General features: G+C 45.6%; 1 protein-coding gene across 4 annotated transcripts in view; it reads left to right on the top strand.

Annotated features, from left to right (window-relative positions):
* apba1a (amyloid beta (A4) precursor protein-binding, family A, member 1a) overlaps positions 1 to 15592 on the top strand; it is a 52851-nt gene that overhangs the window by 24044 nt on the left and 13215 nt on the right. For 3 of the 4 annotated variants that reach the window (XM_028578324.1, XM_028578326.1, XM_028578325.1), the window contains 4 exons: positions 1495 to 1593; positions 1698 to 1737; positions 2090 to 2235; positions 14435 to 14467. In XM_028578324.1, coding sequence (XP_028434125.1) covers positions 1495 to 1593; positions 1698 to 1737; positions 2090 to 2235; positions 14435 to 14467 — 318 coding nt within the window. The remainder of the gene's footprint in view (positions 1 to 1494; positions 1594 to 1697; positions 1738 to 2089; positions 2236 to 14434; positions 14468 to 15592) is intronic. The other variant, XM_028578327.1, reaches the window with a different exon arrangement.

Here is a 15592-nt window from a genome sequence, read left to right as displayed (position 1 = left end):
CCAGAGTTTACTAAAAAGAAAGGTTTTGAACAACTTACTTTAGCACTTGTTGTTTACGCTCTCCACCATCTTGTCAGTCAAAAAGAGTTAATCTCTGACTGTGAATGAACAGACTCCATGGGAGGAAATATCATTCTTATATGAGACTCCTTTTTCAACTACAAGATCAATATTGTTTTTCACTAACGACACAACAACAAATTATCCGTGCATTTCTATGGAACTAAGCTTTAGGAACTTTCCATCTTTCCTCTCCTACCTGTTACGGCGGTATAACAAAACTCAGTTCAGTTCTGATAGCAGGTGAGACCAGAGCCAGGACAGGAAGTGCTGACAACTGCAAGATAAACACACAATCAAACCACGAGTGGTATTACCGTATTATTTTATTATGGCTCTGTGGTATTCTTGTAAATTGCTTTTAATGGCATTTGCGCCTATATAATTGATTTTAATTACTTCAATTAATGATGTAACCTATTTTGCCTATTTCACCCATTGTACAGCCTGAGTGTGTATAATTACTGCACTTTCATGAGCGTGATAAACTGCTGAGTCATATTGTACGTGTTGCTGTTGTGTTGTCTGTACATCACTTCCCTCTAGTGCTATCTATCCAGTTTGATGTGTCTAACATGGAACATTGCATGGGTACAATGTTCCTTCCTGTCCCTTTTCAGTGCTGTGAGCACCACAAATTAAATTCTTTTCACCTTCTTTGCACTGGAGCGGAGCCTGCATAATTCTACCCTACTCACAGCTTCTCGACCCCCTTTACATATGATGACGTCATGATGGGAATTCGATGATGTCACCGTGGCGTGTAATCGCCAAAGACTTTTCTAATTTCTCATTTTTATTGTGCACGTCAGTAAATAATTGTTCACTCAACGTGAGGTTTCTCCTGATTGTAATGCTGTTGATGAGCCAGGGTCTGTCTGAGGTTTCTAACTGTAAAAAGGAAGTTTTTCCTCACCACTGTCACACCAAATGCTTGCTCTTGGAGGGGAAATTGTTGGGTCTATAGAGTGTGGTCTAGACCTACTCCTGTGTCCTGAGATAACTCCTGTTGTGATTTGACACTATAAATACAATTGAATTGAATGGAATGATCGAAGGGTTAGTGTCTTTCTGCACTCTGTTGGCTTGGAATAGACTGTGGAGGTGTCATTCACACCTCCACACCGTTAATAACCTTTGTGCTGAGTTCAGATCATTTTGACAGGTGTGAATCTAACGTGTTCTCAGGTGCTCACCAAAAAACTTGTGAAATTCAGCTTACATCGCAACAACTTTCAGCTTTCCAGAATGCAATCTATGTCTGTTTTAATGTTCTTTTTGGCTGTCCTTAATGTAATGAATGTCTTACTTTCTCCCACTGCTTTTTCTTTTTCCGATGAGTCCTGGCCTCCATTTGAGACATGTAGCTGCTTCTTCATTGAACTTTCTTGTGTTTTCTGCTTTGTGTGCCCGCTCCTCATTGGCTCCCTGCAGTCTCCTGGATCAGGCTCGCCCTCTCCTCTGGGAGCCGAGTCGTCCAGCAGACTGCTGCTGCAGGATGACAGCGTGGACTCTTCTCCCTCCAGTAAAGAGGTGTGTTCAACACTTTACTATTTATCAGATATCTATCATTTTTTTACTTTTGCACATCAAGTTGAAGTAATGTTTGAAAGAATCATTCTCCTTTTTATCAATAGTCCAGGAGAAGCCTTGCGTCTTTCCCCACGTATGTAGAAGGTGAGTGCTTCGTCCTGCTGCAGTAGTTTATTATTCTCATTATGGGACATACTTTGTTGAGGGTTGAAAAGGTGTAACTAGTGGCTTTTATAAATCATCTGTTAATGCTTTATAGATCAGTAATAAACCAGTAATAAGAACATTTGCCAGATTGTAAATAATGATCTTGCTGATCATCCTCCAGGTTGAGCATTATGTAATTTGACACCATATAGGGTAGGTCAGAGAAGGAATGTCCATGAAAGATTCCTAAACAAACTTCTACCTCTTTTTCTTCTTAATATATTAATGTCATAGTGCGAAGGGTAAGATTGTGTGATAGAGTGAGACTGACACCCTGTCCTCCCTGCAGTCCCGGGCCCCTGTGACCCCGAGGACCTGATCGATGGGATCATCTTCGCTGCCAACTACCTGGGCTCCACCCAGCTGCTGTCGGATAAGACTCCGTCCAAGAACATCCGCATGATGCAGGCACAGGAGGCCGTCAGCCGCATCAAGGTGAAAACACACACACACACACACACGCACACAAACACACACAGAAACACACACACATGCACAGAAACACGCACACACACAAACACAAACACACATACACACACACACAAACACACACACACAAACACACACACACACACATGTGTTTCAAGCTCAGTCACATTGCTGCATTTTGGGTTTGGTACCAAATAAATAAATCTCTTATTTTCTATATTCTACATTTTATTAAACCCATTATTTTCTTATTTCCCATCTTGCCTAATTAAGACTTGTATGAATATTCAACCTCTAGTATGTTCAATCATCCAAATCCACATCTTTAATGACAATACATTTAATGTTTTTCAGCTTTTACTATTTATCTTATACTTTATTATAACTTGATGAAGGAGAGGTGAAACACCAGCAACACAGGAAGTATACAGAACAACAGGTGGCCTTCATCTGGCTCACCCTGAAGGAGTGTGTGCTCGTCAGAGATAGGTTGTTCTGTAATGCAGACTTGTAAGTTGGTGTACATTAAAAACATGTATTTGCTTATATATATAGACATGTTTTTCGCCATGTAAAATCTATGGGAAAAACATTGGCCGTTATGCCCATGTTGGCATCAAAGCCTGGCGCTGTTCCTGGGGGCGTGCTGTTCCCGGCGCAGAGATGTGACGATGGTCACTCTAGAGTGACGTCAGAGTCGCGTGAATTCCGATCTGACTGTCCAGACTCAGGTCGCATTTTTTAAATATCCGACCTGTAATGGATTTGGACCACATATGAAAGTGGCCCAAATCAGAACTGGAAAAGATCGGATGCCATGTGAGTTGGGCTGTTTACGCTGTCATGAAAAAATCCGATATGAGCAAAAAAATTGGATTTGGGTCACTTTTGCCTGCAGTCTGAATGTAGCCATAAAGAGACATATTTGACATTTTTGCATATTGTGCTCTGACTTAGGGATGGCTATATTGGTAAAAAATTGTATTGGTATTTGGAATTAATAGAAAGTGTACTAATTGTTCACTGTGACAATGTTTCCCTATGATTAAAACATTTACATATTACATACAATTACATTTTCCTGATAGCAAGGAAACTAGGGACCTGTTAAATATAGTGTTTTCGTGTGTGTCATGGAAAAAAAAATTTAACTTTTTAAATGGAAAAGCAAAGTAAAAATGCTCAATACTCTGACACTCAAGATGCTATAAACACAGCTTTAAAGGATAACTTTAAAGGACAATCTTTTAAATCTGCCCATCCAGTATTGAGTAAGACCGCTGCAGTTGACAGTGGCAAAACAAGCTGCAATATTTTTTATTAACATTTTTGTCCCCCAGGCGAAGGTTTCCTGTGTGAGCCATGCTGACCAGCTGGAAGTGTGCGCTCAGCTGACATGCTTTTAGTTCAAAACGAGTGTTAATATACCCAGAACACAGTAAAGGGTCCTCCCATGCAGCATGTGATGGTTTGATAGACGTTAGCCATGGTTAGAGTCTGTCTTTTTGTCTGCAGCATTTCACACTGAGAGAACAGAAGAGCTGAGCAGTGTGCTGATGTATGTAGTGCTACACACAGTCAGCTTCTCGCTCTGTTCTGGAGCCTTAACGACAGAGACACCTGCTGGTAGAGGAAGGCTAATGCAAAGACACTATGTCTTTATATTACCATCTAAAGGCTCCTACTGCTCCGTGAGTGCATGCAGTTTTAAGGCTCTGAAACACCAACCCGATAATCGGCTGTCGGACAGTCTGGCGAGGTTGGTGACTCGAGTCTGTTCGGTGTGTTCCGTGCTGTCGTCCGTCAGAGGAGCCGTCGGCCTTCATTTTGGCCGATTTGACTTGTTGAATCGGCAGTGGGCAGTTGGACTCAATGACCAATCTGATTGGTGGAGTGCTAGCCCTTGACTAGCGAATCAGTGCACAAGCTGACAACGCCAGTATCTTCTTATTACTGGCCATCATATTTTCTTCAGTCAGCGAGTAATGACAACAACGATCCTTCTTGACTACTATCACTGATGAAAACAAGGACTGACGACAGCGTGCTCTGTGTTTACGAGGTCTAGAGAGATGTTCCCTCATTTCCGGTTTTCATTTTTTGGGGGACAATACAGAGTAGCGCCGCCTACTGTTATGGAGACGTATTACGCACATACGCTCATGTCGGCCTCGCTTTGGTGTGTTCCGAGGCACTTTTTTGACCAACTCAGGGAGACTGCCTTTTGCGCCGACGGTCGGCCGTCGGGTTGGTGTATCAGAGTATGGACAGAGAATGAACACTCACAGCAGTCCAGAGTGTGTTGGCTGCAGGGGCGGAGCAAGGGCCGGAGCTTCTTAGGCTCCAGCTCTGAATGTTTTCCCAAAAGCCCTGAATCTTTTAGGGTTTTAAATAACTTCAACTTTGTGTCTTTCCCCTCAGTCTCTCTGACTTACGGAAGAAGATTAGGGCCACATGTGAAAAAATGTATTGAGTTCTAAGTTTATTGTCAGAATTCTGACATTTTTTTTAAAAACTTGAGAAAAAAACTTGTAGACTTTTAATTCATTCTGTGAACTTTTCTCCAGCTTAGTATAACAAAATAGGTTTCAAAATTAGTAATGCTATTTACGCCAAATTCCTACCCTACCTATGTTATGTAACCTAGATCTGAAAACAGACGATTTTTGAACAGAATTCTCAACATTAGTTGTGTTCTGGTTTTTAGAATGATGAAGACAGTTGGAGAACAATTAGATTCAAAACATAGCAAATGCCTTGAAAAATAGTGCACATAGCTGATGTAAACGGAGCATGCCCCCGGAGAAACTGATAAAAAGTTCAAATCTCATCATATTTATAACAGTGATAAGTCACTGGAGTGACCTTCACAATCCCAGACAAGAACATTGAACTCTAAATCATGTTTGTACTAGCGCTACTTTGCCCCCAAAATATTTGCAATAGGAACTATTATTGATCCTTGTGTGAGTTCTAGCACTCTATTGTATTGTGTAAATAAGTGCTATCTTTTTTAATATATATTTATTCTTAGCAACTATTTTCCCTATTCTATCTCTTATTATATTTTGCACTATGTTGCTCAGGAAGATGCTTCACTGTTTTGATACTCCATACTTTAACAATACACGTACGCACAAATTATAAGAGTAGGACATGTAATATTAGAACTCTAATATTAGGTCCTTGTATTACTTATTCATTTCATGTTATATATAGAGTGGCTGACATCACACAAATCCCAAATGTTCCCCCTTCTGTAAGGGCACACAAGTTAACAAAGAGTGTAGCTGAAAGTTGAACAGTGGAAGAGAAGATGGAGAAGTGCACCACAGGATTGCAGCAGCATCACTGTGTGTGCAGTACTGCACAAAAGGCAAGATGCAGCACTATTAGATGCATTGTAAACAGTGTAATTGGATAGCGCTGAGCAACGAGGATAACTCAGCCGAGTCAAGCTATCTACTTTGTTTTATAAGTGTCTAGCCAGTGTGTATGTGCCTGCTGTACATTCTTATGCGTAAATGTACTTAAGAGATTTAGCAATGCAACCTTGCACACATAACCTGGAGAACTCAGTGGCCTGTAGTGTTTGCCCTTACACATAAAGCCTACACACAACAAAGTGTTGCACTTTGAATTTTACCATCGGCACAATATTTCAAACCTTAACTATTTACTTACTTACTTACTACAGCATGTCACCAAAATGTCTACTTTGTGATCTAAAAGACTTACATTCCACTTCATCATGAGCTCTCAGTCCTGCTCTGAGCCACCACCAGTTTCAATCCTGTGTTCACTTTAGTGATTCCACCGAGGGATTCTGTGATGCTCGTCAAACACGGGCCCAGGTTGAGTATTAAATCCAAATTAAAAGCAGAGCATGCAGGGCACATGATTGCAGTGCACTGTCCATCTTCCAATACTATATAGATGTACTATGCTGGGGTGTAGCCAGTTATGATTAGGGTTGGGCATCGTTTTGATTTTAACAATTCTGATTCCAATTCCGATTCTTCTTTTCGGTTCCGGTTCTTATTGATTCTTGATTCCATTTCTTTAAAGTGCCCATATTATGAAAAAATCACTTTTTTCTGGGATTTGGGGTGTTCTTTAGTGTCTCTGGTGCTTCCACACACATACAAACTTTGAAAAAAATCCATCCACGCTGTTTTGAGTGAGATACGGTTTCTGAATGTGTCCTGCCTTCAGTCTCCTAGTGAGCTGTTCAAAATCGGAAATGAGCTGGCTAACCACAACCGTTAGCTCGTAGCGTTAGCATGCTAACGCTAATATGCTACGTCGTTCTCAATAGCAAAGCACTGCTACAACACACACAAGTTCACCATAATCTACAAAAGAACTACTTACATGTGCGCCCTCATTTAGAAGTCTCCCAGCTAATCCTGCCTTGTAACTGACCAAAGTTGGAGAAACAAGCTTTCTTTTACTGTCTCTGGAGTTAGCTAGCTGATCTACATCTGAGCTACTGAGCATGTGCGAGTGCAATCAAAGATAGTACAGAAGAAGAAGAAGAAAAGAGGTCTCACTCTGTAGCTAAAACAGAAACCAGGTGAAAAGAGGATCTGCAGCAGTGAGAGAGAGCTGGCAGTACAACAAAAAGATGGTGTTTTTTGAAAATTAAACCATGTAAACCTATTCTGGTACAACCTTAAAATACAGTTATGAACCTGAAAATGAGCATAATATGGGCGCTTTAAGGCAAGGCAAGGCAAGGCAGCTTTGTTTGTATAGCACATTTCAGCAACAGGGCAATTCAAAGTGCTTTACATAAAACATTAAAGAGCAGTTAGAAAACAATTAAAAAACAATAATAAACAAATTAAAAACATTAAAAGACAAGAATAAAATTGATAGTGCAGTCTAAGAATAAAAGTTACAGTGCAGTATAAGAAATTAAAGTTAATAAAATAGATTATTTAAAGAAAAGCAACATCAAAAAGATAGGTCTTTAGCTTAGATTTAAAAGAACTGAGAGTTGCAGCGGACCTACAGGTTTCTGGGAGTTTGTTCCAAATATGTGGAGCATAAAAACTGAACGCTGCTTCCCCCTGTTTAGTTCTGACTCTGGGGACAACAAGTAGACCTGTCCCAGACGACCTGAGAGGTCTGGTTGGGTCATAATGTAGTAGCAGATCAGAAATGTATTTTGGCCCTAAACCGTTTAGTGATTTATAAACCAGTAAAAGTATTTTGAAATCAATTCTTTGAGGCACTGGAAGCCAGTGTAAAGACTTCAGTACTGGAGTGATGTGATCCACTTTCTTGGTTTTAGTGAGGACTCGAGCAGCAGCGTTCTGAATCAGCTGCAGCTGTATGATTGATTTTTTAGGGAGACCTGTAAAGACACCGTTACAGTAGTCAAGTCTACTGAAGATAAAAGCATGGACAAGTTTTTCCAGATCCTGCTGAGACATAAGCCCTTTAACCCTTGATATAATTTTAAGGTGATAATAGGCTGATTTTTTAATTATGTTAATGTGGCTTTTAAAATTTAGGTCTGAGTCCATGACTACGCCAAGATTTCTTGCTTTGTCTGTTGTTTTTAACATTGTCGTTTGAAGCTGAGCGCTAACTTTCAATCGTTCCTCTTTTGCTCCAAAAACAACCACCTCCGTTTTTTATTAATTTAATTTAAGAAAGTTCTGGCACAACCAATCATTAATCTGTTCAATGCACATATTTAATTGTTGTATTGGGCTATAGTTCCCTGGCGATAAGGTTATGTAAATTTGTGTGTCATCCGCATAACTATGGTAACTTATTTTGTTGTTTTCCATAATCTGAGCCAGTGGAAGCATGTAGATGTTGAACAGAAGAGGCCCCAGAACTGAGCCTTGGGGAACTCCGCACGTCATATTTGTATGCTCAGATGTATAATTACCTATAGACACAAAATAGTCCCTATTCTCCATCCATCTTCATCCGCTTATCCGGTGTTGGGTCGCGGGGGGAGCAGCTCCAGCAGGGGACCCCAAACTTCCCTTTCCCGAGCAACATTAACCAGCTCCGACTGGGGGATCCCGAGGCGTTCCCAGGCCAGGTTGGAGATATAATCCCTCCACCTAGTCCTGGGTCTTCCCCGAGGCCTCCTCCCAGCTGGACGTGCCTGGAACACCTCCCTAGGGAGGCGCCCAGGGGGCATCCTTACCAGATGCCCGAACCACCTCAACTGGCTCCTTTCGACGCGAAGGAGCAGCGGCTCTACTCCGAGCTCCTCACGGATGACTGAGCTTCTCACCCTATCTCTAAGGGAGACGCCAGCCACCCTCCTGAGGAAACCCATTTCGGCCGCTTGTACCCTGGATCTCGTTCTTTCGGTCATGACCCAGCCTTCATGACCATAGGTGAGGGTAGGAATGAAAACTGACCGGTAGATCGAGAGCTTTGCCTTCTGGCTCAGCTCTCTTTTCGTCACAACGGTGCGATAGATTGAATGTAATACCGCACCCGCTGCGCCGATTCTCCGACCAATCTCCCGCTCCATTGTCCCTCACTCATGAACAAAACCCCAAGGTACTTGAACTCCTTCACTTGGGGTAAGGACTCATTCCCTACCTGGAGAAGGCATTCCATCGGTTTCCTGCTGAGAACCATGGCCTCCGATTTAGAGGTGCTGATCCTCATCCCAACCGCTTCACACTCGGCTGCGAACCGATCCAGTGAGTGCTGAAGGTCACAGGCCGATGATGCCATCAGGACCACATCATCTGCAAAGAGCAGCGATGAGATCCCCAGCCCACCAAACTGCAACCCCTCCCCACCCCGACTACGCCTCGATATCCTGTCCATAAATATTACAAACAGGATTGGTGACAAAGTGCAGCCCTGGCGGAGGCCAACCCTCACCTGAAACGAGTCCGACTTACGGCCGAGAACCCGGACACAGCTCTCACTTTGGTCGTACAGAGATTGGATGGCCCTGAGTAGAGACCCCCTCACCCCATACTCCCGCAGCACCTCCCACAGTATCTCTCGGGGACCCGGTCACGCCTTCTCCAAATCCACAAAACACATGTAGACCGGTTGGGCATACTCCCAGGCTCCCTCCAGGATCCTTGCGAGAGTGAAGAGCTGGTCCGTTGTTCCACGACCAGGACGGAATCCGCATTGTTCCTCCTCAACCCGAGGTTCGACTATCGGCCGAACCCTCCTTTCCAGCACCTTGGAGTAGACTTTACCAGGGAGGCTGAGAAGTGTGATACCCCTGTAATTGGCACACACCCTCTGGTCCCCCTTTTTAAAAAGGGGAACCACCACCCCAGTCTGCCACTCCTTTGGCACCGTCCCAGACTTCCACGCAATGTTGAAGAGTCATGTCAACCAGGACAGCCCCTCCACACCCAGAGCCTTGAGCATTTCTGGGACGGATCTCATCAATCCCGGGCTTTGCCACTGTGGAGTTGTTTGACTACATCAGTGACTTCCGCCTGGGAAATCGACGACAATCCCCCGTTATCCTCCAGCTCTGCCTCTAACATAGAGGGCGTATTAGTCGGATTCAGGAGTTCCTCAAAGTGCTCCTTCCACCGCCCTATTACCTCCTCAGTTGAGGTCAACAGTGTCCCATCCTTACTGTACACAGCTTGGATGGTTCCCCGCTTCCCCCTCCTGAGGTGGCGAACAGTTTTCCAGAAGCACTTTGGTGCCGACCAAAAGTCCTTCTCCATGTCTTCTCCAAACTTCTCCCACACCCGCTGCTTTGCCTCTTTCATGGCAGAGGCTGCAGCCCTTTGGGCCCTTCGGTACCCTGCAACAGCCTCCGGAGTCCTCTGGGATAACATATCCCAGAAAGACTCCTTCTTCAGTCGGATGGCTTCCCTGACCACCGGTGTCCACCACGGTGTTCGTGGGTTACCGCCCCTTGAGGCACCTAAGACCCTAAGACCACAGCTCCTCGCCGCAGCTTCAGCAATGGAAACTTTGAACATTGTCCACTCGGGTTCAATGCCCCCAGCCTCCACAGGGATGCACGAAAAGCTCCGCCGGAGGTGTGAGTTGAAAGTCTGTCGGACAGGGGCCTCCTCCAGACGTTCCCAATTTACCCGCACTACACGTTTGGGCTTACCAGGTCTGCCCAGAGCCCAGATGGTGATCGGTTGACAGCTTTGCCCCTCTCTTCACCCGAGTGTCCAAAACATACGGCCTCAGATCAGGTGAAACGATTATAAAATCGATCATTGACCTTTGGCCTAGGGTGCTCTGGTACCAGGTACACTTATGAGCATCCCTATGTTCGAACATGGTGTTCGTTATAGACAATCCATGACTAGCACAGAAGTCCAACAACAAACAACCACTCTGGTTTAGATCAGGGAGGCCGTTCCTCCCAATCACGCCTCTCCAGGTGTCTCCATCATTGCCTACGTGCGCGTTGAAGTCCCCCAGCAGAACAATGGAGTCCCCTGCTGGAGCCCCATGCAGGACTCCACTCAAGGTCTCCAAGAAGGCCGAATACTCCGAACTCCTGTTTGGTGCATATGCACAAACAACAGTCAGAGTTTTCCCCCCCACAACCCGCAGGCGTAGGGAGGCGACACTCGCCCCACGGGGTAAACTCCAACGTAGCGGCGCTCAGCCGGGGCTTGTGAGTATCCCCACACCCGCCCGGCGCCTCACACCCTGGGCAACTCCGGAGAAGAAAAGAGTCCAACCCCTATCCAGGAGTACGGTTCCAGAACCGAGACTGTGTGTAGAGGTAAGCCCCACCAGATCTAACCGGTAGCGCTCCACCTCCCGCACCAGTTCCGGCTCCTTCCCCCACAGAGAGGTGACGTTCCACGTCCCCAGAGCCAGCGTCTGCCGCCCGGGTCTGGTCCGTCGAGGCCCCTGACCTTCACTGCCACCCATGCAGCACTGAGATCAAGTAATACTAAGATTGAAATTTTGCCACTATCTGTGTTTAAGTGGATGTCATTAAAGACTTTAACAAGAGCCGTCTCAGTGCTGTGGTGTGGTCAAAAACCTGACTGGAAGGCATCAAAACTGTTGTTTAGCGATAAGAAAAGGTTGAGTTGTTGAAAAAACACTTTTTCTATGATTTTACTTAAAAATGGAAGGTTTGATATTGGCCTATAGTTGCTCATTAGTGTCGTGTCTAGATTGTTCTTTTATAGGAGTGGCTTGATGACTGCAGTTTTCAGGGCCTGTGGGAAGATACCTGAGAGCAGAGATGTGTTTACAATCTGTAGAAGATCAGAAGCCAAAGAATTCGAAACATTTTTGAAAACACCCGTTGGTAGAATATCAAGGCAACAGGAGGAGGTTTTCAGATGTTGTATAATGTCCTCCAGGTTTTTAAGGTTGATCGTATGAAATTGTGTCATGTTGGAATTTGTTTTGCGTGCACACTGCGACAACACATATCCTGTACTTGATATGGAAGCACTGACTGTTTGTCTAATTTTCTGAATTTTGTCTGTGAAGAAGGAGGCAAAGTCATTGCAAGCCTTGGTAGACAACAGTTCAGATGCTACTGGTACTGGAGGGTTTGTTAATCTATCAACAGTAGCAAACAAAGCACCTGAATTATTATTGTTTCTGGCAATAATGTCAGAGAAAAAGGACCGCCTTGCATTCCTTAGTTCCATATTATAAATGCGAAGTCTCTCTTTATAAGTGTTATAATGGATCTGGAGATTAGATTTTCGCCAACTGCGTTCAGCTTTTCGACACTCTTTTTTTCTGTTCTCACAACTATAAAATTTCTTCATGGAGATCTTTTCTTACCAGAGACAGCTTTGACCTTAGTGGGAGCAATAGCATCCCGGCCGCTACATGGCCGGGACTCTAGGAACTCTGGGGGGCCGCTACACGGCCGGGACTCTAGGAACTCTGGGGGGCCGGGACTCTAGGAACTCTGGGGAGCCGCTACACAGCCAGGACTCTAGGAACTCTGGGGGGCCGCAACACGGCCGGGACTCTAGGAACCCTGGGGGGCCACTACACGGCCGGGACTCTAGGAACCCTTGGGGGCCGCTACACAGCCGGGACTCTAGGAACTCTGGGGAGCCGCTACACAGCCGGGACTCTAGGAACTCTGGGGGGCCGCAACACGGCCGGGACTCTAGGAACCCTGGGGGGCCGCTACACGGCCGGGACTCTAGGAACTCTGGGGGGCCGCAACACGGCCGGGACTCTAGGAACCCTGGGGGGCCGCTACACGGCCGGGACTCTAGGAACTCTGGGGGGCCGCTACATGGCCGGGACTCTAGGAACTCTGGAGCTCTAGGAAGCTCGGGGACTCTAGGGACACTACAGAGCTCGGGACCCCAGGGACACTAGAGGACTCTGGGACACTAGAGGACTCTGGGACACTAGGGAAACTAGAGAGCTCAGGGACACTAGAAAGCTCGGGGACACTAGAGAGCTCGAGGACACTAGAGAGCACAGGGACACTAGAGGACTCGTGGACACTAGAGAGCTCGGGACACTAGAGAGCTCGGGGACACTAGAGAGCTCGGGGATCCCAGGGACACTAGAGGACTCTGGGACACTAGGGAAACTAGAGAGCTCGGGGACACTAGAGAGCTCGGGGACACTAGAGAGCTCGGGGGCACTAGAGAGCTCGGGGACACTAGAGACACTAGAGAGCTTGGGGACACTAAGGACATTAGAGGACTCTGTGACACTAGGGACACTAGAGAGCTTGGGGATACTAGGGACACTGGAGTCAAGGGAACTGCTAACTAGCCTAGAGTCAGGGGCAATGCTAGCTAGCTGGGACTCAGGAAAGCTGCTAGGTAGCTGGGACTCAGGAAAGCTGCTCGTCAGCTCGGGAACAGAAGGGTTGCACGTCTCTGCAGGGCAGTCGCTGTGAGCAGTCTCTGGCTTCTGGTCGACTGGGCAGACGCTTGCTGGCTCCTGTCCGACTAGGCAGTCGCTGTGAGCAGTCTCTGGCTTCTGGTTGACTGGGCAGACGCTTGCCGGCTCCTGTCCGACTAGGCAGTCGCTGTGAGCAGTCTCTGGCTTCTGGTCGACTGGGCAGACGCTTGCTGGCTCCAGTCCGACTAGGCAGTCGCTGTGAGCAGTCTCTGGCTTCTGGTCAGCTGGGCAGACATTTGCTGGCTCTTGTCCGACTGGGCTGCTGAATGGCTCCCTGCTGAAGTGGGCCTGAGGTGAGGACTTTGGCACAGAATCGGCTGGTTCTGGATCGGCAGGCTCAGGATCGGCTGGCTCTGGATCGGCAAGCGCTACCGTGAGGGAGGAACCACAAACCCAAAGGTCTCAGTCCAGAAACACTCTGAACGGCAGGTTAAGGTCCTCCAGTAACAGCATCCGAGCAAGTGGGTCATCTAAACCCTGCCAGAATTGATATTTCAAAAAGTCCTCCTCCCAGGCCCCATTCTGATAGTAATCAAGATAAACCGTAACAAAGTCCTCCAGAGTGTCTCCATTCTGGTTGAAGAGATGATCCTCCAGGGCGTCCTCATCCATGTCCTTTTGTGGTCGAGTCTTCTGTCACGCACGGAAGGAGCAGGAGTCAGATTGGAGTAAGTGCAGTGAGCTTTATTCACAAAGATCCAACAGAGAGTAGTATGAACAGGCAGGATACCGGCAGGAGACGAGGTAATGCTCAGAGCAGCAGCAGACAACAGGATGCTAAACAATAGGTAAGTAAGTACTTGAAATAAACTAGGAATGCAAGAGCAAGTCAGAGTGTTGTGAACAAACGTAAGACTATGAAAACGAAAAGTCCATGTAAACCTGACACCTGGACCCGGCCCATATCAGGGGTGGAGTTGAACTGGGTCACATGCTTATTTCACAGATAAACATTTTTGATTCAAGGGTGATTTACAGTTTAACCGGGCTTTTTCAGCGTAAAATAAAGTCACACTTTAGAGCGCTGCTTACTGTGATCCATGGCTGCTGATGATCGGATTTGCAACCAAATTTTCCAAACGATTCCAATAAAAAAAAGATTCCATTGGAATCGTAATTTTTCAAACGATTCCAAGTTGGAACCGGTTCTCTATGCCCAATTCTACAGTAGTTATGATGTTCATCACACACAAATACTACACAGACAAACATGAACACACCTCCTCATTGTGAACCAAATATCAAAGACTGTACAGGAATGTGAGGTCCCTGCCTCCCTCCCTGTGGTCCAGTCAGTCTCTCCTGTGCACTGCTCTAACCCATTACTCTCCTGTCTGCTTTGTTCCATGCCTGGCAGACGGCCCAGAAATTAGCCCAGAACAAGAAGAAGGTGCAGTACCTACATATCTGTCTCGTCCTCCACGCCGCAGAGCACAGTGTCTCTTTTTCTCTGCTTGGCTCTTTGTCTCTTTCCGTGTCTGTCTGTCTGTCTGTGTATCACTGTCTTGTCCTTTGTGTCCTCTTCAGTGTACTGTCATTCTGATGAACTGTTGGCATTTTCCTGAATCCAGCTTTGTATTGTTGGAGGTGAAATTAATTGTGACGCTCCCTCCCTTTGGTCTCCAGTCCCTTCACCATTTTTTCATTCCATATCAGACATGTTGTTACCCCCCTCATTTGGCACACTGTAGTTTTTGTCAAACTGCTTGTGATGGAAAGAAAGCAGCTGCTGGATGCAGGAAACAGCTGAAATCTTCGTGATGCTGTGAGGTCTGACTGGGTTTGTTTTCAGTGTGCTTTCTCTCTCTCTGCTGCTGAGTCTGTATTTGTAGTGCTACTATGTATGACTGTACATAATAACCTACATCCTCTTCTTTGCTAACCTACCCAGAGTCAGATGACAAAATGCCATGCTGAAGCATCTCGGCACAGACAGAGGTCTGGGATGTCAAAATAAGAGTCTAAAGCAATGCTTGTGGCACTGCAGTGCTTTAAGCTAAATGCTTTAAGCATGCTCACAATGACAATGATAACATGTGGATGTTATGTCGGGGATGTTTACCATGGCCACAATCTTAGTATGACATGTTAGCATGCTAACATGCTAATCATCTGAGGCTGATGGTGATGCAGCTGGCCATAAAGCAAAGACTGAGACACACTGTTTGAGCTGATAATGATGCTTCATCAAATCCTATTCATCATCCTGAATGTCTGTGCCCAGTTTCACAGCAATTCATCATAACTTTGTTGAGATATTCCAAAGTGATATACCAAAGTGGCGCCATCCCTTGATCCTTTATTTTGTCATTTTATCTAATAATGGTCATGCTCCCAATCTTTGTAATACGTAGGCTAAACACATCCTAGATCTCTGTCCTGGATGAAAGTAAACCAGTAACACTTTAAAGTGCTCATATTCTGCTTTTTGAAATTTTCCCTTTCCTTTATTGTGTTATATATCTTTTTGTGCACGTTATAGGTTTACAAAGTGAAAAAGCCCAAAGTCCTCTGC

This window comes from Perca flavescens, chromosome 5 (assembly GCF_004354835.1).
Source record: "Perca flavescens isolate YP-PL-M2 chromosome 5, PFLA_1.0, whole genome shotgun sequence".
Taxonomy (NCBI): Eukaryota; Metazoa; Chordata; class Actinopteri; order Perciformes; family Percidae; genus Perca; species Perca flavescens.
The sequence above is the reverse complement of the archived record's forward strand: the minus strand, read 5'-3'. Positions and strand labels throughout refer to the sequence as shown.